A 21,226-nucleotide genomic window follows, 5' to 3' on the forward strand; every position below is an offset into this window, starting at 1 on the left:
AGTAATTATACTTTATTAACAAAATATGTATCTAAAATACCCTTAAACGTACTTATTTTTATACAAAGTAATTATTTCTTAATTTTTTTTATCAATTTATTTTATTTATGTTCATTTAAATTAAATAAAAGTATTTGAAAAAAATTAAAATTGATTAATTATATTATTATTTATTATAATTTCATAATAAAATAAAAATATAAATTATGTGGAGTGGAATACAATTTTAACTGAAAATGACAGGATGATGATCCAAGGAGCCTGAATTGACCCGTACAACCACCTCCTCAAAAACTCATCTCAGCCGCGAAAGGGTGGACCAGAACCTTTCAAGAACGGCGGTTGCGGCTGTCCCACCTCTGTCCCTCCACCCATGGAGTCAGACTTTAAGCTGCCACCCCTTTTCCCAACATCTCTATCTGTACTCACAAATCCCTGTCCCCACACTCACACGCACTTATCAATGCGTCCCCCCCACGCGCACATGTGGGCTGGCCTCCCACCACCGCCCGCCGACAAAACCGCCGTGGGACCATGGATTCAGCTGTCATCAAATTCATGCACACGGAGAATAAGTCGCCCCGATGCTGTCTCACCCTATCCATCCTATAAAACTTGTGCTCATTCCTCACAAACCCCATTCAACATTTGCTGAAACATACACAGGAATTCACCGCCGGAAATTTGCGAGAAAATCAGGGATTCTCTACGGGGGAGTTGAAATTCATACGTATATACAGTTTTTGAAGAAGGGATCAGAAGAAGTTTAATTTTGAAGAAAATGGAATTCGAGAGCGATCTGAATCTGAAGGCAACTGAGCTGAGATTAGGGTTGCCCGGAAGAGATGAATCCGAGGAACAGTCTTCGTCTTGTGTGAAGAAAAACAAGAGATCTTCATCTGAAATGGATAGTTCATCTGAACATCAAGAATCTGGCCCCTCAGCTCCCAAGTAAGTTGAAACATTCACTTACTTATACACAGTGAAAAGACAGATAATCTATTATGTTATATGGTATGTTCTTGGGTGCTGATGTGAAAATACTTTTTGTTATTTCAGGGCTCAAGTGGTTGGGTGGCCGCCGGTGAGATCTTACCGGAAAAATGTGCTGCAGCAGCAGAAAAAACCCGAATCCGATGGATCTGGGATGTTTGTGAAAGTGAGCATGGATGGAGCTCCATATCTAAGGAAGATAGATCTCAAGTGCTACAAGAACTACTTTGATCTTCTCAAGGCCTTAGAAAACATGTTCAAGTGTACCATAGGTAAAATTCTCAGCTTTATACATATATTCTGTCTGAGGATGTTAAAAAGCTAGTGGAATATGTAGAATTTTTCTTGATCTTTCATCTTGTACTTAAATCTTTTTCCCCTATGTTGCAGGTGTGTACTCAGAGAGAGAAGGGTACAATGGATCTGAATATGCACCAACTTATGAAGACAAAGATGGGGACTGGATGCTTGTGGGAGATGTGCCATGGGATATGTTCATTACTTCTTGCAAAAGGCTGAGGATCATGAAAGGGTCTGAAGCTAAAGGCTTGGGGTGCCTCTAGATGCAATGGTCAGAGAGGAGGGTTGCATATCTATGAGTTTTCAAGGGGGAACTCTTCTTGATGGGCTGATTGAGGGTTCTTCAACCAATTCAGGCAGATACAGAGATCTGCAGCTTGGAAGAGGCATAGAGGTTCATGGATGATTTTTTTTGTCTCTGATGGATTTAAGCTCGGGCCCTGGATGGAAATTGCAGGGGAGCAGAAGGGTCTGCACATCTTTTGTACAAATGATAGACTTCTTGGAGTTTCCATTTTGTTTGTGTTTCTCAGAAAATTAGAAATGTATCTACAGGAGTAAAGCATATAGATAGGTGATATTATACAATATATAACCCACGAAAATGCCATTTTCAAGATTCTTTTTGCTTCTTTTCTCCTTGTTGTTAAGGTAGATAATTCACCACATACAAGTCGAGCCCAAATCAATCTCCAAGTATGAATATTAAGGGTCCATAACTTATTTGAAGGATGCTGTCTCCTCAACACAACATTCAGATTATCAGATCAGAAATCGGTAATTCCTTCCCTTGGGTTAGAATTTCTTGAAATGATCATTAATGATTGAAATCATGAAGTGTGCCTAATAGATAAGAGATAAAAGAAAACTACAATACCAATAATTAAAAAAGCAAAGAGAACCTCACACTGTAATACTTTGACATGATTGTACAAGCATAAAGATGGGAGTCTTGCTATGGCGGTTCCAAGGTGTGGTAAACAATCAAAACTATACACAATATTTGATTTAGGACCACGTGCCTCAATCAGCACGATGAGCAAACTAAAAGGGCCCGAGATTATCAACGGACATAAAATTTACGCGCGTGTTAGAATTTTGCTCATGAAATGATTCCATCCTTGAGTCGAGTACAGAAAGTTGCGACTTCACCCATGGTGGATTGTACCTGCCCTCAACCCACAAGGCTTCACCAGTGTCTTTGTGCTTGAAGTCTGGATAGTTTGGGCTCCTCTGTTGTTCAAAATTGTATTAAGGAAAGATGTTGATAGAAGCAGTGATGAAACAGATTAGAGAGAAAAACACATAATATGATGCAGATTATAGATGATTTTTGGGATTCCATAAGTTTGATCGGCGTTACATTTTCAAGAATCAACAAGGGGTGCAAAAAAATAACCACCAGTCTCTTAGCCATTTTAAGCCTGAGTGAGAGAGCTACCTTGTTCTTCCTATTATCCCACCATTCCATTGGATTAGCAAAGAACGCTTGCCAGAGTTCTTCTGTGGAGCCAGTAGAATTTGGGGCATAATAATTTTGCTTTCTCCCTACAAATGGATCAACGAAAATCAAACTTCAAAATGGAACATGTGCATGACCAAGAGAACCATATGCCATGAAAGGGGGCATGTGAAAGAAATAATTACCTGGTGGTGCAGAACTGGACTCACCATTATACAATGGAACAGATGAGAGGCTCCTTTCTATGAAGTTCAGTTGCTGAACAACTACCTGAAAAAAGATGATAGAAAATCTGTATTAGGCAACAATTAGACATAAGAAGAATATATTTTAGAAACAGGATTGAAACCTTATAGTATGTTTGCTGCTTCCCCTCATCATTTTCAACTGTATCTGAGACTAGACGACCAGAGACATATATTTGCTGGCCTTTCTCGACATGTTGAAAAGCAACATGAGCCATTTCATCCCAGAACGTCAAGTTAATCCTGAAAAATATCAATCAAATACATGGTTTATATCTTTAAAATGGAACTGTCAGCTGAATTTGTTAAACATCACATGTGCATAGTAGTTCTCCTTTGCCCTTTAGCAAATTCTATTTGCTAGCTCTTCTACGACATAATTAAAATTGTTTAAAGGGGTTGAGAAGTATGTTCAAAGGGTAAAGGATTAGACACTTTACAATTTTACTTCCTTTGCGGAGAAATAACCTCTCCTCCAGCTGATATAGACTATTCAATCTCTTGACAATTGGATTCCTAAGTTCCATATATTATTATATAGTAGAAAACTCAAATGTCTCCCGTCTGGCAATGTGGGCTGTCGATAGGCAAATAAGAGTTGATAGCAGACAACTAATGGATATGTAATGACCACTACATTTGACAGTGAAAAAGCCAAGTACTAAACCATCTTCAAACACACATGGCTTTTACAACACCCTCCAATGCAACCAAAGCCTCTATAGCCATTGTGCGTGGAAAGGCCAACAAATTCATTTCAGCAAGAAATTCGAAAGAAAGATACATATCCTACCTGTCTTTGTACACTTTCAATCACTGACAACAGAAACACCCCTCTGCTTCTACATATAAACATCCATAAACAATCGTCTACGGATTATAAAATTTCATCTCTTTCTGGCAAATCCTCTACACCCATGTGGAAATTGCTTAATTCCCTGTCTTACAGAGACAGAACCATAGACTTCCATATGTGATTGACACTTGAGCTGAAGCATAAAGAAGTGCTAATGCTCCATTAAAATCTCATATTTCAAAATAAAAATACAGATTTCATGCTTTGGCTATAAAGGCAAACATGCGGCTAATGACTTAATTCTCCACAAACACAACAGATAGAGTAGACACTTTAAAGTTGCAAAGGTTCTCAAATTAGAACAAGACATACTACCATTATTACACGCTATGAAATTATCGAAAATAGGAAAGAACTTAAAACAAGAAGACGAAAATTTACCAGAGTGTGTCGGTCAGGGATTTCTTGACGGCGAGGCGGGACCAAGCAAGAACCTTTCCGGAAGGAAGGTGTTTGATTTGAACGGGAGCCCCAATTACACCAATAAGCTGCACCGAATTACAGAGCTCCTTTTTCCACTGAATCTCAACCGGCCTAGGATACTGCGGGCCCGCCGGTGCATACCGTTCGTACTCGTAAAGCCCGTTACTGTTAGCCGCCGCAGTACTACTAGCACTGCCATTATAATCAAAGGAGCATTTTATGCGGGCCGTGGACGCTAACCTTCGTAAAGCTTCAGGCTTGAGCGAAATCTGTGGAAAAGACGAAACTGGACGAGGGTTTTGGAAGAGGAGAAGGGAGTTGTTCGGTGCTAGGGCTTGCTCTACAGCCATTGCAGCTGGGATACCGGTTGATGTTTGTTTATCCTCTGCCCTGTTCGGTTCCGCTGGCCCGAAAGTGTCTTGGGTGGGTATGGGTACAGGAGGAAAGATGGATAGGAGATACTCGCAAAATATCTTCTTGAAAATATTTATTTATTTATTTATTTTTTACTTTTTCCATCTTGTCTTCTTGAAAATATTAAAAGAATTTGATCTTAAAAAAGAATTATATCATTAAAGCTCATCAATATATTGCACAATTTAATTTATGGAGCCAGTCGAACGTGATTAAATTTATTATTTTGAATTGTCAGGCTAAAATGCATAAAAATTCTCCTCTATTTTAAAATTTCTCATAAACTCTTTATTTATTTAAAAATAGGTAAAAAAAACTCTCGATTTTGCTAAATGTAACTCAATTGTCCTTTTTCGTTAAATTTAACTAACTGCTTTAATTTTAAAAAAAATGACTAATATATTCTTATTTAATATATATTATTTCTTATTTTCATAACCGTGAGATCTGTATTGATTATTAAGCCATGAGGGTATTTTAGTAAAAAATATTCAAAAATAAGGTAAAGAACAGTTAAAAACCATCCCCAAACGCATAAGGAGCACGTGTAATGCACTTTCTGTTAATTACTAATGGAAGGAGTGTTTTTTGCTGAATTTTACAAAACATTGAGGGGTTTTAGCCTATTTCGAAAACACAGGGGGATATCAGCTTTTTCAACAAAACACAAGGGGTTAAAATGTATTTTAGCCAATTATATTACATCTTCTATTTTAAATTTTAATTAATATATACATTAATGTTCATAAAAATAAGTTGGCTCGAGCGACCTAAAAAAAGGAAAGAAACGAGAGACCCATAACATCCTAGGAGGCCGAAGAGGACCTGGCAGGTGGCCCTGACAGGTGTCCCCCAAAGATTGATAAATAGAGGAGGCTCAAGACATCTCCCGATCCGAACCATGATCGAAGCCCAACAAACATTCGATCCAAAAAGTCCACACACTTGGGAGCCCACTATCCCACGTGGCACCTCATCAACCCAAGTGTCAGCTTGGACCACATCAGCCCTAGCAAGGAGGACCTCCCTGGCAGTTGGGACTAGGGTGCTTACGGCGCGATTTCATTTTTTTAACCTATTTTCAAATAGAATTGCCATTGGCACTTTTATAAAATTAATTTTTAAATTGCCACTTTTAAAATCAAAATCAAAGGTGCGGTTTTGTGCAGTTTCTGGCGATAGTGGGCGGTTTGACAGTTTTAATACTTATAACAAAAATAAGATGTTGAGACTAACAAAAATCAATAAATAAAAAAATAAGTGCTTGTATGTAGCAAGAAAGAAAAACCAACATTATGCACCATAGACCACCAACACTCTCCACAATTTTTAGTAGATTAAAATATAAGATCAGTTATATTAATCTAACAATAAAATACTTAATCCGACAAAGACCAATGGTCTATTTTAGAGAAAACAGAGATAAAAGACAAAAGGACAGGGAAAAAAAAGCAGTAAGAGAGAAAAGAGAGAAGAGGAAAAGGGGGAGAAAAGAGGGGAGAAAAAATGAATGAAAAATTAAGACAATTACTAGATGGGCTTAAAACTTGAATGGACTTAAAGGATTAACATTAACCAAATATAAATTTTACAAAAAATAAGCTTTGTAATGTGCATCTTTGATAACATATGAATTTTGAAATTATATAATTCGAATATGATATTCTTCTAAAAAAATTAATTATTTTATCAAATTATTATATATAATTTAAAAAAAAGATTACATATTTAGCAGTGCGGTTTTGTTTTTGGTATTTTTTTAAAGTTCTAAATTAAAAAATCAAACCAATAGTGCGGTGCGATTTTACTCTAAGTTTAGAATTGTGGTTTGAAAAATAAATCAAAGTGCTAGCATCTTTTTTGCAGGTTCCTCCTTCAGTATCTGCATTTACTTCAGTCCATACTTTGAACATAGTCCATATCCATTGAACCCGAGCATTTTTTGAATACATGATTGGCGCCATATGTTGAGAACACAGAGTTACTGACGTGAGTAATAATGAAAACACATAGCAATGCATTGAATAAGGAGAAGGTTGTGGAGACAACTGGTAGCACCCAAGCCCTATAGGTTGTGCTAGGGACACCCCTGGCCCCTACCAGTGGGGTGATGGTCCCAAGATCCCCCAAACACACTGACCCGCTAACTGTATCTCCACGGTACAGTACCTCCTCAGATACCTCATCGGGGGAGCTCACCCCAGGACTCCTAGAGACCATATAACAAATGATCACGGCGGTCAAACAGTAGCAAATGGTGATACTGATCTTAGCTCACGCAGTAACTCCATTAGATGTGAATGTCCCTAAAGAAGAAGGTCAAAGGGTATCCCCTGCCACTACACCGTCGATCGCAAGAACTCTACAAGAACTCTGAATCATCGCTATATAGGGTGCAACTTTCAAGCTGCTTTGCCTAGCAACACGAAGCTTGTATTGCTCTCCCACAACCCCGTTTTCAAGGTTTAGGCTGCTAATATTTCGCTCACCGCTGCTACGGGAATTGCTTTTGCTTTCTTTTCCTCTGGCTACTAAGACGTTCCAGAGCTAGTCTCCGTCTAGCATGAAGAAACCTTTGCACAACTCCATTACCTTTTGGGAGACATATGCCCTATAAAAACTACCTATATGAGGTTGTCCCTTAGCTCGTAAATCCTAACACAAAGTTAGAATTCTAGCTCTTTCAAAATGGTATCTCCTAATAGTTCGAACTCACTTCCACCCCGTGGAAAGAGGCCTTCTCCACCTTCCTCCTAAGTTGAGGCCCAAACCTAAAATCTAAAGCAGATGCCCCCCTCCCCCGCCTTCCACCTAAGCTGCGCAGGAAAGGCCCAAATCCAATATCTAATGTAGATGTCTTGCGTGTTAATGAATCAGCTGTTTGGTTTGTCTGCTTGTAACAAAAGATTAGTTCAACATCTATTTTATTCCATCAATGTCCGGAAGTCGACAATAGAGGTACGAGGATTCTCCCTCCTACAGCCATTTCTCGAATCCCAGGATTTTGCAACCAATTTCCTTTGTATTTCAGTTGATGATGTGAAGGTATAAACAAAGTTACCTGTCGAATTTCAAAAATTACCTCCACATCCTACTTTACCAGGATTACCAAATGAGCATCTGTCTATGTATAATTTTATAGGGTAAATTGCAATCTACTTATATGTATTAAATAGACAAACAACTCCCTTATAAAAAATAAAATAGCAATTTATCTTTCTGTGTTGTTTAAAATGTATCAATTTAGCTCCTGTGTTTTAAAAAATAAAACAATTTGTCTCTCTACCTAAGGAGGTAGACTGCTATTTATTTTTCATATGAAAGTAATTTGCTTATTTTCAATATCACATGAGGTACATTGCTATTAACCCTAATTTTACATAATCCGGTGGAGGTATTTGCCATGCAAGGATGAGCCATTGTCAAGTGTTCTTCTATAGTTTTTTTGGAATAATTGCACTCCCCTTCCCTAAAATTTGATGTAATTACATGTAGGTCTCTTGTAGTTTGAAAAATTATATTTAGCACCCACGGAGTTTGTTTCCGTCTAACAAATAAGTCGTGCGTTAGTCAAAATTCATCGAATTTGCTGATATTAATAAAAAAAAATTAAAAATTTATATTTTACCTCCGATTGACTTATTACTAACTTATAGTAGGTCAGTTAAACCTTTTTATGATCAAATTATCCTTATACGTCTTTATGGTTAGTGCATGTGAGGAGATATACATACCTTCATTGTTATAAGGGTACTTTAAAGGATAAAAAATTATTTGGCCTACAATAAGTCAATAATAAGTCAATCAAGAGTAAATATAAATTTTCATTCAGTTTTTTTTCTTTTGGTTAATATCAGCAAATTTAGTGACTTTTGACTAACTAAGTGACTTATTTATTAGATAAAAATAAATCTCATAAATACTAAATATAATTTCTCAAATTATAAAAAATTTATATGTAATTACACCAAATAAAAGTGTAATTATCCCTAGTTTTTTTTCTTTGGATGGTCCGATAGAGATATTCTGATGGATGGCCAAATTGCTTGAGGGTTAAAGGTTTTATTTTGAAATATTGATTCATTTCTTGCTAACCAAAAGAACTAGACGCGTTTCCTCATTGTAAACATTTTATTTTGTAGAAATTAGTGGTCGTGCTAAGTCAATTTTGTATGCATATAATAAATAATTTTTTATATTTTAAAATATATTATAAATAAAAATAAAATATATAAATCAATTCATTATATTACAAAATAAAAAAAAATCAACTTAAAATTATTATTCATACAATAAAAAATATAGTGCGATAATATCACAAATTGTCGCTTATGAATAATTTTTTTTTTTCAATATTGAATTTAGAGATAACTCGAGCTGAGGCTGGGCCTTTTAGTAGGAAAGTGATGGAAGAGCAAGTGTGAAACAAAAAGCAAGTTTCATTACTTGATCCTGCAAACTTTTCAACCCAATGTCCAAGTTCTAAAGTGAGGTGGACGAAATTAACTCTTCGCCCAAGACACAGGCCCGTCAAAGAGGCAAGCCTGTGTCTTGCACGAAAGAATTGATTTTAAGCTTCTGTTGTTGAACTGCTTAAATTAGATTGATTTAACTAAAAATTTATGAAAAACTTCCGACCAAATTCTACACCTTATATACATAATATTTTAAATATTAAACAACGAATACTCAACATTTGCTTCGTTTTTTTTTACTTTTTAATTTCATTTCATGGACTCCCAACGTTTACTACAACTTACATAAAAAAAATAAAAAATATTATTAAACTTATAGTTTTTTCAATAACCTATTCCCATAGAAAACTAAAAACTATTGTTAAACTTACGGCTTTTTCAGTAATTTATTCCCACCATAGAAATAATAACTATTGCAGACACAATTGATAAACTCCGGATGAAGAATCACCTCCGTTTCATAAAAATTTCTATCTTGATTGATCTTGTTATCAGTGTTTCAAAGGGTTGAATGGAAGTACTGGAACTACTTGCATTCACTATGAATTAAATACATTACAATGTCAAACAGTTCCTTTTCCTGCAAATTTGGATAAGATCATTTTTCAATTACAACCTGCCAGAACCAAAACTCTTCTCCTCGTCCATGAGTCAATCCCAACAATAATTAGACATCAGCAATAATGATAGAAGAGACCGGAAAGAAAGAAGTCAGATTGCTTTTAGAAACAAGGCACTAAAGCCAATGGTACAATTGATTTCTATTGGACTCCAAATTCTACTTTAAAGACAAAAGTAACTATTATCTAATCTAACTACCCATTTCCACTTGCGCTGAAAATAACACTACAATTACAATATGTACGCATTCATCCCTTTGAAGGGCCCCCAAGTTCCACTACCAACCCCACTAACAAAGTGCTTTCATCACTCACCACCAGTCTATATATGTCCCACCATTGATAGATAAAAGCACAGCATATCAAATAGGGTTTCACATTTCTCTTCTGCCATTTGAATCTTGCAGGGACATGAAGCGTACGTTTCTTTGTTTTTTTTTAAATGAAATATCAACCCCCTTTTGATTAAGTTGGCAGAAAAGGCAAGAAAAAGGTGGGATCGTGGTATCCGACTAAGATTTCAACTAATGGGAGTGTGAGATTAGGAAGTTTGGATTGGTACGGAACTGGCGAACCCATGATTCCAGAGAGGATTATGGTGGAGGGTCTGACTCCGGTTTCACGGTGGTGGTGGTTTCTGGAGGTTGTGTGTGGTAGATGGCTGAGGCGAGGGAGATTGGCATAATGCAGAGTGCCTTGGATTGGAGAAACTGCATTGCAGCCCCAACGTTTTCTTCCATAAGCTTAGCGACCTGTCGCTCTGTACCATCATTTGACCACTTCTCCCAGGCTGGCTGAGCTCTTCCACTATCACTGCCTTCTTCCTATAAAAGTAATACATGAATAAGATATGATATAAAGAGCAAAGTCATTGCAAATATCTTCCTTTCTTTATTACCTCTATTGATGATATCGGAATATCTGTCACAAGAGGTGCCACCGCACCAGCTCCGCCCAATCTACTCATGCTCAACACCTGGAAGGTTGATGGTTTATAAAAAGGAGAAAGGTATAAAAATTAAGATATGCAAGAAAATCTAAAGGAAGCCATCCACAACCCAATCGAATGTTGTGCCGAATACTTTTACACACAAGATAAGTAAAATTCAAATGACTGCTGACCCAATTCTTTTTCATCAAGAGGGCGACACCTTTACATCAAGATTGACACCATCATGATTCCATGAAGTTTCTTAAAGAAACAATATTTAACACTAATTTCAACCGTTTGACAAAATTACTCAACCAAAATATCATTTCTTTTTTTGACATGCATTAGCTGGGGAAACCCTAAAAAACTTCTGCTGAATGCTCAGGATTTTGAAAACACTGTTGAGTCCAACGCTGCGAATGCAAACATCAAGTACTCGGACCTTCAGTCTTCATGACATATTTGCATCTAAATTGAATAATACAGAAACGGATTTATATTGGTGTACCTTGACTTGAAGTCTCAAGAACTTCACATAATCCACGATTTCATCGAGCATAGCTGCTCTATCTGTCTGCATAAAACCTTGTAATTAGAGTATGAGCAGCAATCTTCACTTTACGTAACAAAAATAAAGTTCATTAATCTGATTGTCAAACAGCAACACACAACACAGTTGTCACATAAAGCTCAGAAGAAGTGTATCTATCAGGTGAGGTTTGTCTGATGCAGAAGAAGTGCATCTGCATAATTATAGAAATTCTCTTCCATGCACAGCTAGACAACTACACCCATAGAGATGTCCATGGAGAGAATCATGATTAACCCACAACAATCATTTAAGTAGAAGTTCCTATAAAAGGACCAGGGAAACATACATAGGAAACCCTTAGCTTATATTTTCCATCATTATTTTATATAATTATAGTACGATATGGAATTTTCTCATCATGGCAATCCACTTTTTGTCTCTACAATCCCAAAATTTGTCGTAGAAATGAGAAAATTCTGGCCGGTTATACATTATAAACACCTTAGTTTAACACAAAAATAGTTGGATACAAACAACATAATCAAAAGAAATACTTTTAACAGAATAAAGGCAAGCAAAGAGGAATAAAGACAAACAATTTCATATTAATGTCCGCAGAATGGTACTTTGAAAATAATGATTGGAGTTAAAAAGTTACAAATAGAAAAGAAGAGAACAAATCCTATTATGGCTTCCTAGGCAAGGATAAGATAAACAACTGGAAATTCCAAGTTATTTTATTGTCGTTTAAAAGACAATTTTTTTTTAAAGTAATAAGATGCTATATTAGACTAGTAAAGAGAAAGCTGACCTTGTTAACGCTGGGAACTAACTCTTGCAATGCTCTTATTCTTTCAGCTATTCTTTCTCGGCGCAACTGTAATAAGAGAAGAAATGTCCAGTGACACACTTTAATTCTCAACTATGCAGTTGCATTATTGAATCATTCAAAACAACACCGAGAAACATTTTATTTCAATCCCGTGAGTAAAGAAAAGGAAGAATACTACTATGCATACCCTCTCAGCTATGCTGTGTGGATCTGTTGCTTGGCCTCGTCTAGCCCGTACCCTTGGGCGAACTGCAGGTGGATGGGGCACTGCTGGGACTGTATTTGCCATTGGTTGTCCATGAAAACCCTGTGAGTGAAAAAAAGAGGAATTCTGTCGGGAACTAGATGCGCATACAAAGGCAAAGATAATGATAAGGAACAATCTGGCCTTCCAACCCCACATTTCTACAACATAAAAACTAATTGAACATAAAAATCAACCCCATCATCAGGCAAGAGCGAATCACCAGCTCACTATCTCCGTGACATGCTTCAGAATAATCAGATATATCCTACTTAAACCCTTTTGAATAAAAAGTTTATGCTTCAGTAGCCACTGATTGAACTGCTATATTTTCTAATGGTAATCATACCAGCTAAATGAAACATCGCCATATCCTGTAGATACGAGTACGTTTAAAATGTAAATGAAACCGCGAGCAGTAAATTCCCAAATTTCTTGTAAACCCTGATACGTAGATACACACAATTTTTCAAACACTTACCATTTTGATAGAAGAAGCGCGGGAATCAACAACGTCATCACGGTGGAACCTCTTCCCACTCCCCGAGGCGTCGTTAAACCCTCCCTTCCCTTGCTCTAAGCTCAACGCCAGCGGAAACCCACCACCTCCACTTCCAACTCCGTAAGCACCGCCAATGCCAACACCGAGTCCAACTCCACCAAGGTGACCCGACCCGTCACCCGAGCCGAGCTGCAGCATCATCGCAGCCGAAGGAACTTCGTTTCCCACCAAATTAGCTTCGGCTCCCGCAGCGTAGCTGGGAAATCCTAAAATTTGCTCGAGGAAGTCGTCGGAGGGTGTTTCACCTGGATTGTTCGCCATGGAGTGATTCCGGAACTGGGGATCGTTGATTGATTCTGAACTGTATATCCACAATCGCATTAAACTCAAAGAATTATGGGAAAAAAATATGTGAAGATTACAAGTAGCGGTTTGCTCTGAACTTTGGACAAGAGGAAGGAGCCGAGAGAGAAAGCCAAGAAACAGAGAGAGAGAGGTGAAAAGCAGGGGTCTGATTTCTGGCCTTATAAAGGCCTCCAGTTTGAAAATGGTTCCGCTTTTTACCTAAATTTACACCTCTGCCCTTATGCTGTCCCTCTTATGTGTATGGCTAAAAGAAAAAAATTATTATTTGATATTTAATTTTAAATTGATTATAGAAATTCATTTGAGTTAGATTTATTAATTTTGTAGTTCATAATTTTTAATCGAACTCCATTCATTTATAAAAAATAATAATAAAATACATTTAAAAACATCAAATTATTTGAATTTAACAAAAGTTTATTCAAGCTCTATTTCTTTATTAATCAAATTAATCTCAAGTGCATTTTTTCAAGTTCAACAGTAATTTAAACAAATTCAAATAATAATGTATTAGACTCAATTCCACTTATTTACAAACCTAATCATGTGTGTGTGTGTGTGAAATAAGAAATTTTTTTGCTTGTTAGGAATACTAACCAGGAGTCAAAGCAGTAACAAGCGCACTATTCTTTCAAGACAAATAACATTGATATTCCTTAAAATTGGTTAAATCGCACAAACGCTCTATGTATTTTATAAAAGTACAGCTCCACCGCTGAGGGGTGTTAGTGTCAAATACAATTGCAGCTACACCCCTAATGGGTGTTAGTATAATATTTTTTAGGAAGTGTTTGTGTAAGTTTTGTATTTAAATCGAAAGTGTAGTTGTAATTACAATTATAATTTTAGAAATATAGCTGTAATTTTACAAAAAAAAAAAAAGGGGGGGGGGGAATATTTGTGTATTTTCATCTTATCTCATAAAGTGCCAATGCAATTTACCCATTTTTTTTTAATAAAAGTGAAAAATCAAATGCAGGCATAATCCCTGATAAAAAAAAAAAAGAGAACAAAAAAATGAGTAAGACATGATTAACATTTGCAATATATATAAGGAGTGGACAAAAACAGAATGCTCTCAACTTAACAACTTGCCATTGACTTAACATAAGGCTGAGATTGTGGTTTACCCCACAAATCCATACCCAAAATCTATCAACTGCACCGGACCCATCATCTTCACTTCCATTCAATCAATATATATAAATTACTACACTAAATTACCCATAAAATTTAATATAAATACCATTATTTCTAATTATTTAAAAATTATAAATATTTTCTTAAATGAAAAATAATTATGTACTGTTAAGGTGAGATGGAAATTAATATTTTCTTATCTTTGCTAATTTAAAAATATATTTTAAAAGTATAAATTAATTGGCGCTGAATAAAGTAAATAATGTATAGGGCATATTAGTTCATAAAATATTTTAATTTTTTTTAAAAATATATCAAATTATAATTTATAAATTTAGAAGCATAGTTTGGTCAGATCACCATAAAAAATGAATGAAAACCTAACGGGAACAGGGTCGTTGTTAGACGAACATTAAAATGAGGGGTATTTATAATTTTTTAAAATAACGAGGAGGTATTTATAATTATATCAAATTTTAAAAGAAGTGACAGTAATTTAGCCAGAATTTTATTTTAAAATAAATATAACAATTCATCATTTTTTGAAGAAATGGAAGCATGTAGAATAAGAATTCACTAGGATCATTTGTCAAAAGATATAATGTATGAACACTTTGAAAAATTATTCGATGCAGTATCGGACACAAGACACGCCTGGGATACGTGTCGGACACGGCATCGCTGTGTTTGAAAATTAAAAAAGAAAAAAAAGGGACATGATGTTGGACACGCCACGGACACACCTGTTGGCATGTCCGGCATGTTTTGGACACATTTCGAATTATTTTAAAAAAATCTGGGTTGTCTTTAAGAAAAAATAAATTTTAGGCATAATAAAAAATTAAAAAAACTAATTCACTCCTCTTAAACTAAAAATATTATGATGAAATTACTAAACATTGGAATGATGTTCACGATAATTTAACTAATTTAAATTATTAGAAATTTTGCATTGTGTTTGTTTAAAATAATTTGATTACGTATGTTTTTGAAGCCACATTCGATTAATGTAGATGTAAGACATACTTATTTTATACTTTATCTTAATATTTTTTATATTGCTATTTTTAATTTTATAAAAAATTGAGAATACATATAATAAAAATATATTATATATAGCCGTATCAATGTCCTATTATGTCATAATTTGTTTTATATTTTTCATGTCCATATGTACGTATCGCATCGTGTCTGTATCCATGCATCATAAGTTAAAAGGAATTTCATAGGGAGAGGGGCAACACACATGAGAATTGAGACTAAAGTGTCCGGTACACATAACGGGCTGCATGTCAATGGGCTGTAGTTATTGGGCCAATTTGGTGAGTCCGTTTCAAATGGGCCGGCCTTTCAATTGGCCCAATGAACTTAGACTTACTCGCATTCTTATTCCCAATCTTAGGAAGACAACATTGCTTAAGGTTTAGGTACATAATTCCAACCAAAGAAACCAACAAAGTTTTGTTTGATAAAATTGCAATGATATGTTCAAAATATTTTCATATGCTGCTGCCAAATTAGATTTGGGGTGTCCGTTCACTAAAATCGAATATGATTATAAAAAGGCATGGAATCGGCTAAAAAGACCAAAATACCCCTCAAAATTAAGAAAAATATCCAAATATTTTAAGGGTCAAGGTGTTTTGAGCGGGTCGGATCATTCTTAACCCCCTGACCCAGCGACGCGCCTCAACAAATGTTATTTTGGGCTTCATCCAACGACTACTTTGCTAATACGTGGCTAGTACGGTTCTTTGCACAGAAAGTTCTATAAATATATGAAATGTCCATTTCACATGCATCATTTATCACTAAAAGATCCCACTATGTGGTGAGATCTTATTGGCGACCCCCATTGCCTCGAGCTTTAGGGTTTGTTTGGTTCAAGAGAGAGGAAAAGAGAAGTGAAAGGGGGAAGGGGAGGGAGAGGGAAAGAATAATAGTTTTCCTTCAAATTGTTTGATATGATTAAAAAGGGAGTAAATCTAAAATACTTTATTTTATTTGGTACGAGAAAAACTGATTGAGAATAAAAGACTATTTTTTGTAATTTTACTGGATAAGTAGTAGAAAATAAATAAATTAATATTATCCTAATATAATGTTAGTATATCGAAAATTTAAAAATCTTATTGATGAAAATGTCTGTCAAATAAGAATAAGAATATTTTTTATTAATAAAAATATTTATAAAAAATAAGTATTGTTCATTTAGTTTAAACTCTTTAATTTAAATAGAATAAAAATTTCTAACATTATTTTCATCTAACGAATTCAAATTTACTAATTCAATTCGAGATACTAAATTCAAACTTGACCTTCAAGTCATCACTACATTATTACCCGGTCATTGCCGTCAGATCATCGAGGACCTCAACCCATATTAGAATCGAATCAAACAAAAATTTTGATACACCAAAATACTATATCGAATACCAAACTAAATTAATTGTTCGGTTTGAAAGGATTTCAATTCGGCATTCAATAAATTAAATTTTTCGTTAAAAATATACAAAATAATTAAAATTAAATATTAAAACTAATAATTACACTTTTTATTTATTTTTTTAAAATATTAATAAATAAAATATAAAAAACAATATAAAATTTAATAAAATAATATTCATACATCGATATTAAATTGAAAATCAGATTAAATATGGAATTGCTAATAATACAAAAATCTAATATCGAATTGAAACGATTGAATGTTTCAATTCGATTTTAATACGTACTTAAATTTTCGAGTTCGATTTAGTTGAATTGGTTTATTAAACTGTAAACATCCCCAAATTAGACAAAATTTTCATTAGTTATTTACATGTGTTGGTGTTTCTAGAAGCTTCGCCACTTGACTTTATAATAATCAGAATCACATATATTTATTCTTGAAATTTTATAGAAACAATCCAATCCAATCCAAATTAACCCAACAAATGTAAAAACATGAAGAAGCAGGTTAGTGCACTGGCAATTTGCATTGAGTCGAGCGAGAGAGAGAGAGAGAGAGAGAGAGAGAGTGTGTTAAAACAGTGTACTAATCGCTCGTTCGTAGACTCGGGCAGTGGAAGGAAGGAAAGGTTGTCCCGACCCGACGCACAAACTAAAGAGAACAGAGGAAGACCCACCCGACAGGCGACATTTATATTTAGAGTTGTTATAAAATGGCTGCTGCCGCTCTCAATGCAATTTGCTTCAAGACCAATTACAATATCCAACAACGCCCTTCTTCGTCTTTCATTTCTTGGACCAACAAATCAATCAACTATAAGCCCCCCATGGCTGCTCTAGCAACTGCTCCTACTGTTGGACTCTCCGAAACTTTCTCCAGATTGAAGCAACGGGGGAAAGTAAGCTGTTTCCTATTACTAGGCCTGGTTTGTAGTCTTGGGTAGCGGGGAGGTGTTGTAATTTCTTTCTTGTTCATTGAATGTTAGTGGGTCTGGTTTGTTTTGATTGTTGATTTCTTCGTCAATTCCAATGGGGGTCAAGGAGCTCTTATTGGGTTCAATTTAATCTTGATGGGATTTTTTAGTTTTCTGAATCTTGATAATGTGGGTTGGTGATTGGATTGCTTATGATTGTTGCTAGCACTTGGAACCATTTTGGGTTTATGTATGTCTGAAGATATGGTGATCTTTCTCTGTTATTTGTTAAACTATGTTTGGCATGAGTTCTCCTGTTTAGGTTCACCCTGCCCCGAAATAGGCAGGGAATTGAATATTTGAATCAAGGGGGGAAGCATGGCACAAATTTTCCTGAAGAGCCCACAGACCAATATGTATATAGTAGTAACCAGTTACATCATATGTTCTGGTTAAAATGTTTGTATTAATCGATATCTGGCTGATATTGATGCTTCAATTTGTGACTTTAACCTGCAACTCATTTTTATCTCAATATATTTAGCAACAATTTTGTTTTACTTGACATGTTTTGATGTATAAATGCTGTCAGAGAAATTATATGTTGTGAATCATGCCTGAAATCTATTCAAGGGCAGGATCAATTGCTTTTAAGGAGTTCGTGGCATGCTATACTGTATAGATGCTAAAACAATTTGTTTTCATTAGTAGGTATATATGTTTCTAAATGTTAATATTATTAGCCCACTTTTGGTGAAAGGTGGCGTTGATTCCGTACATTACAGCTGGTGATCCTGACCTTTCAACCACAGCTGAAGCGCTGAAAATTCTCGACTCATGTGGCTCAGACATTATAGAATTAGGGGTGCCTTACTCAGACCCTTTGGCTGATGGTCCTGTTATCCAGGTCCGAAAAATTCAGTGGTATATGATCTCAGCATAGAACTTTTATTATTTCTAGTCGATGCCCATTCAGTTTTTTGTTTTCTTTTCACAGGATGCCGCCTCACGGTCATTAGCCAGAGGAACCAACTTTGATAAAATCATTGCAATGTTGAAGGAAGTAAGTCCCTATTAAGTTTAGCAAATCCAAAAACAGAAGAGAATATGAATTATGCTAATTTAATGTTATAATGAAATGAGTTATACCTTTTTCTCTCCATTGTTTCTCTCTAAGATGGATCTTGTATAAACATACAAATTACTCCTACTAGAGTTCAATTATGTGATAATTCTACTGGCTTTTCATGAAGCTTAGACTTTGGATTTTGGGGAAAATACTTGAGATGCATGTTGCTAATTATATATCTTGCTTCTACTGCTTAGCCGTCTATTGTCAACCCTTTGAGTATTACCCTTAAGTCATATTTTCTAAATGTAAAATTCTTTTTGTTGTTTGCTTCCTCACAGGTGGTTCCTCAGTTATCTTGTCCAATTGCACTATTCTCATATTATAACCCAATACTCAAGCGTGGTGTGGAGAAATTCATGACGACTTTGAAAGATACTGGTATTCATGGTAATTCTACTTTACAACTCTATTAAATTTCAAGTATCACGAGAAGTATTTGGTGATAGATGCACTCTGTATCTTCTGATTGCCACCAAGCACAGATCTCTGTACTTGATAAATAAACTCTGTAAAAACATTATATAGCTGCTAAGCTAATGTGTAAAACACGTTTCACTTAGATAACTATTGCTTAATTGTTTCATGTAATACTTGGAGCAGAGCAAGTAGATCCTTCTATTTTCTTTTGATTAAATTTTATGGTTTTGTCTCTTTCCATCTCTTATGTTTCATAAGTTATTATCTATATCTTAAGAAGGATATTATTCTTTGCAGGACTTGTAGTCCCGGATGTCCCTCTTGAGGAGACTGAGATACTAAGAAAGGAAGCTAGTAACAATAATATAGAACTGGTTAGCTATCCCAGTTAGCTGCTCTGCAAAAGTTTGAATTATTTGCCTGATACATGTTTGCTAGTGTTAAATTACCTGAATTCACACTACATCATGAATATAATTTCCCCAGGATTCAGGGTGAATATGGCTCATCACTTACCCATTATAGCCTGCAATTTCAGGTGCTGCTTACGACGCCCACTACTCCAACGGCACGAATGAAAACCATTGTTGAGGCTTCAGAAGGATTTGTCTATCTTGTAAGATTCCTATTTTTCTATCATAGAAGTCAGATCCACACATATTTGAAGAGATTCCGTGTTACTACCTTAAATTATGGTGATTCACTGTATACTGTAAAGCACTTATGCCAGCTTTATATCAATGTACTATATCCATATCGATCTATGTGCAACTTTAATTGTTATATTGTCTTTTTCTGATGTTCTATATGCCTCCAACGTCCAATCATACTTCTATCACAACTTAAGTCACTCGAAGTGGTTTTTTAATCCTTTGCTGTGAAACACTTCCATCTCTTCCATTTTGCACAAGTATCACTAATTGTCTGTTGGAGATTGAGATGTTTACAAGTGGTTATCCACAAAGGGATGGATAGAACTCAGGTAGTGGGAGGAAGGTTTAGAAAATTTAATTATGCTTCTTATTTGCATTTTATTGCAGAGCTTTTAACTTGTTCATCTTTGAATAGGTGAGCTCTGTCGGAGTAACAGGAGCAAGAGCATCTGTCAGTGAAAAGGTTCAATCTCTTCTAAAGGAAATTAAAGAGGTAAATTAAATTCCCTGCCTGTTTCATCCCAAACAGTTATTATGCCTAGCAGCCATCAAGTTTTTGCTTGTTTATTCTGTGAAAATTTGAAATTTTTTTATCATGCATCTTATTCTCTATCTTTTTAAATTCTCTGCTGGGTGGGGAGGGGAGTTGTTTAATCAGAAAACTAATTCAGTCATTCAATCAGAAAAACAACTAATTCTTTTGTTATGCGCTTGGCTATCTTTTATAGGCAACAAACAAGCCGGTGGCAGTTGGTTTTGGCATATCAAAACCTGAGCATGCCAAACAGGTATAGTCTTGGAGCAAGGTCTTGTTTGGCATCAATTTTGGCTATTTAGCCAATTTCTGTGTCATTTTTCATGTTGATAGCAAATATGTATTGACATCTCTTGTTTCAGGTAGCCGAATGGGGAGCAGATGGTGTCATTGTTGGTAGTGCCATTGTAAAGCTATTGGGTGAAGCAAAATCGCCTGACGAAGGCCTAAAGGAACTCGAGACGTTCACCAAAACCTTAAAATCTGCATTATTGTGATGCACTGTTTTATTGTAGTCTAGTCCCTTATTCTGAAGAACTGGCTTTAGGATGCTACAAAACTCTTCTAACTTTGAGCTGAAATTTTTGTTCTAGGTAGCTGCTCAGGTCATGAACATCTTGAATCCATTTCATGTTATTTGATTTCCTTGTGATCAATATTTACTGCTACACCAACATGGTGTTTGTATTTATTCACTTCCATAGTTGTAAGCTGAACAAAGGACTATCAAGACGGTAACTTGTTGTATTTCATTTTATATGCACATACATTCCGGTAGTCTTCCAATTA

The 21,226-nt window shown here is 35.4% G+C and overlaps 4 protein-coding genes across 4 annotated transcripts; 2 read left to right on the forward strand and 2 right to left on the reverse strand.

Annotated features, from left to right (window-relative positions):
- The first annotated feature begins 621 nt into the window (after positions 1-621).
- Positions 622-1,910, forward strand: LOC105165325 (auxin-induced protein 22D). Its single transcript, XM_011084298.3, has 3 exons — positions 622-951; positions 1,060-1,265; positions 1,384-1,910. The coding sequence occupies exons 1-3, from the start codon at positions 782-784 to the stop codon at positions 1,554-1,556; spliced, it is 549 nt and encodes a 182-aa protein (XP_011082600.1). The 5' UTR covers positions 622-781; the 3' UTR covers positions 1,557-1,910.
- Positions 1,911-2,151: 241 nt separating this feature from the next.
- Positions 2,152-4,736, reverse strand: LOC105165326 (protein OSB1, mitochondrial). The gene is made up of 5 exons (XM_011084300.3): positions 4,238-4,736; positions 3,105-3,243; positions 2,941-3,025; positions 2,735-2,841; positions 2,152-2,526 (listed from the first exon to the last, which is right to left on the reverse strand). The coding sequence occupies exons 1-5, from the start codon at positions 4,627-4,629 to the stop codon at positions 2,338-2,340; spliced, it is 912 nt and encodes a 303-aa protein (XP_011082602.1). The 5' UTR covers positions 4,630-4,736; the 3' UTR covers positions 2,152-2,337.
- Positions 4,737-9,871: 5,135 nt separating this feature from the next.
- On the reverse strand, positions 9,872-13,335 carry LOC105165324 (transcription factor UNE12). The gene is made up of 6 exons (XM_011084297.3): positions 12,809-13,335; positions 12,271-12,390; positions 12,063-12,128; positions 11,228-11,293; positions 10,687-10,764; positions 9,872-10,612 (listed from the first exon to the last, which is right to left on the reverse strand). The coding sequence occupies exons 1-6, from the start codon at positions 13,208-13,210 to the stop codon at positions 10,382-10,384; spliced, it is 963 nt and encodes a 320-aa protein (XP_011082599.1). The 5' UTR covers positions 13,211-13,335; the 3' UTR covers positions 9,872-10,381.
- A 3,903-nt stretch (positions 13,336-17,238) lies between these two features.
- On the forward strand, positions 17,239-21,226 carry LOC105165323 (tryptophan synthase alpha chain). The gene is made up of 9 exons (XM_011084296.3): positions 17,239-17,685; positions 18,461-18,607; positions 18,698-18,763; positions 19,111-19,219; positions 19,547-19,623; positions 19,788-19,865; positions 20,318-20,395; positions 20,631-20,690; positions 20,800-21,226. Exons 1-9 carry the CDS (start codon positions 17,500-17,502, stop codon positions 20,932-20,934), a joined length of 936 nt encoding a protein of 311 aa, XP_011082598.1. The 5' UTR covers positions 17,239-17,499; the 3' UTR covers positions 20,935-21,226.

Source organism: Sesamum indicum, linkage group LG6 (assembly GCF_026168435.1).
Source record: "Sesamum indicum cultivar Baizhima isolate 11 linkage group LG6, ASM2616843v1, whole genome shotgun sequence".
Classification (NCBI taxonomy): Eukaryota; Viridiplantae; Streptophyta; class Magnoliopsida; order Lamiales; family Pedaliaceae; genus Sesamum; species Sesamum indicum.

What these genes read in the sequence shown, in the direction of transcription:
- LOC105165326 (XM_011084300.3), bottom strand. Translation starts at nt 4,629, where the DNA reads ATGGCTGTAGAGCAAGCCCTAGCACCGAACAACTCCCTTCTCCTCTTC. An exon ending in TCCCTGACCGACACACTCTG is followed by an intron (nt 3,244 to 4,237) that starts GTAAATTTTCGT and finishes GATATTTTTCAG; the next exon opens with GATTAACTTGACGTTCTGGG. An exon ending in GGGATAATAGGAAGAACAAG is followed by an intron (nt 2,527 to 2,734) that starts GTAGCTCTCTCA and finishes TTTGAACAACAG; the next exon opens with AGGAGCCCAAACTATCCAGA.
- LOC105165324 (XM_011084297.3), bottom strand. Translation starts at nt 13,210, where the DNA reads ATGCGATTGTGGATATACAGTTCAGAATCAATCAACGATCCCCAGTTC. An exon ending in GCGCTTCTTCTATCAAAATG is followed by an intron (nt 12,391 to 12,808) that starts GTAAGTGTTTGA and finishes TTTCACTCACAG; the next exon opens with GGTTTTCATGGACAACCAAT. An exon ending in TAGTTCCCAGCGTTAACAAG is followed by an intron (nt 11,294 to 12,062) that starts GTCAGCTTTCTC and finishes GGTTTTATGCAG; the next exon opens with ACAGATAGAGCAGCTATGCT.
- LOC105165323 (XM_011084296.3), top strand. Translation starts at nt 17,500, where the DNA reads ATGGCTGCTGCCGCTCTCAATGCAATTTGCTTCAAGACCAATTACAAT. An exon ending in GATTGAAGCAACGGGGGAAA is followed by an intron (nt 17,686 to 18,460) that starts GTAAGCTGTTTC and finishes TTTTGGTGAAAG; the next exon opens with GTGGCGTTGATTCCGTACAT. An exon ending in CAGAAGGATTTGTCTATCTT is followed by an intron (nt 19,866 to 20,317) that starts GTAAGATTCCTA and finishes ATCTTTGAATAG; the next exon opens with GTGAGCTCTGTCGGAGTAAC.
- LOC105165325 (XM_011084298.3), top strand. Translation starts at nt 782, where the DNA reads ATGGAATTCGAGAGCGATCTGAATCTGAAGGCAACTGAGCTGAGATTA. An exon ending in TCTGGCCCCTCAGCTCCCAA is followed by an intron (nt 952 to 1,059) that starts GTAAGTTGAAAC and finishes TTGTTATTTCAG; the next exon opens with GGCTCAAGTGGTTGGGTGGC. An exon ending in CATGTTCAAGTGTACCATAG is followed by an intron (nt 1,266 to 1,383) that starts GTAAAATTCTCA and finishes CCTATGTTGCAG; the next exon opens with GTGTGTACTCAGAGAGAGAA.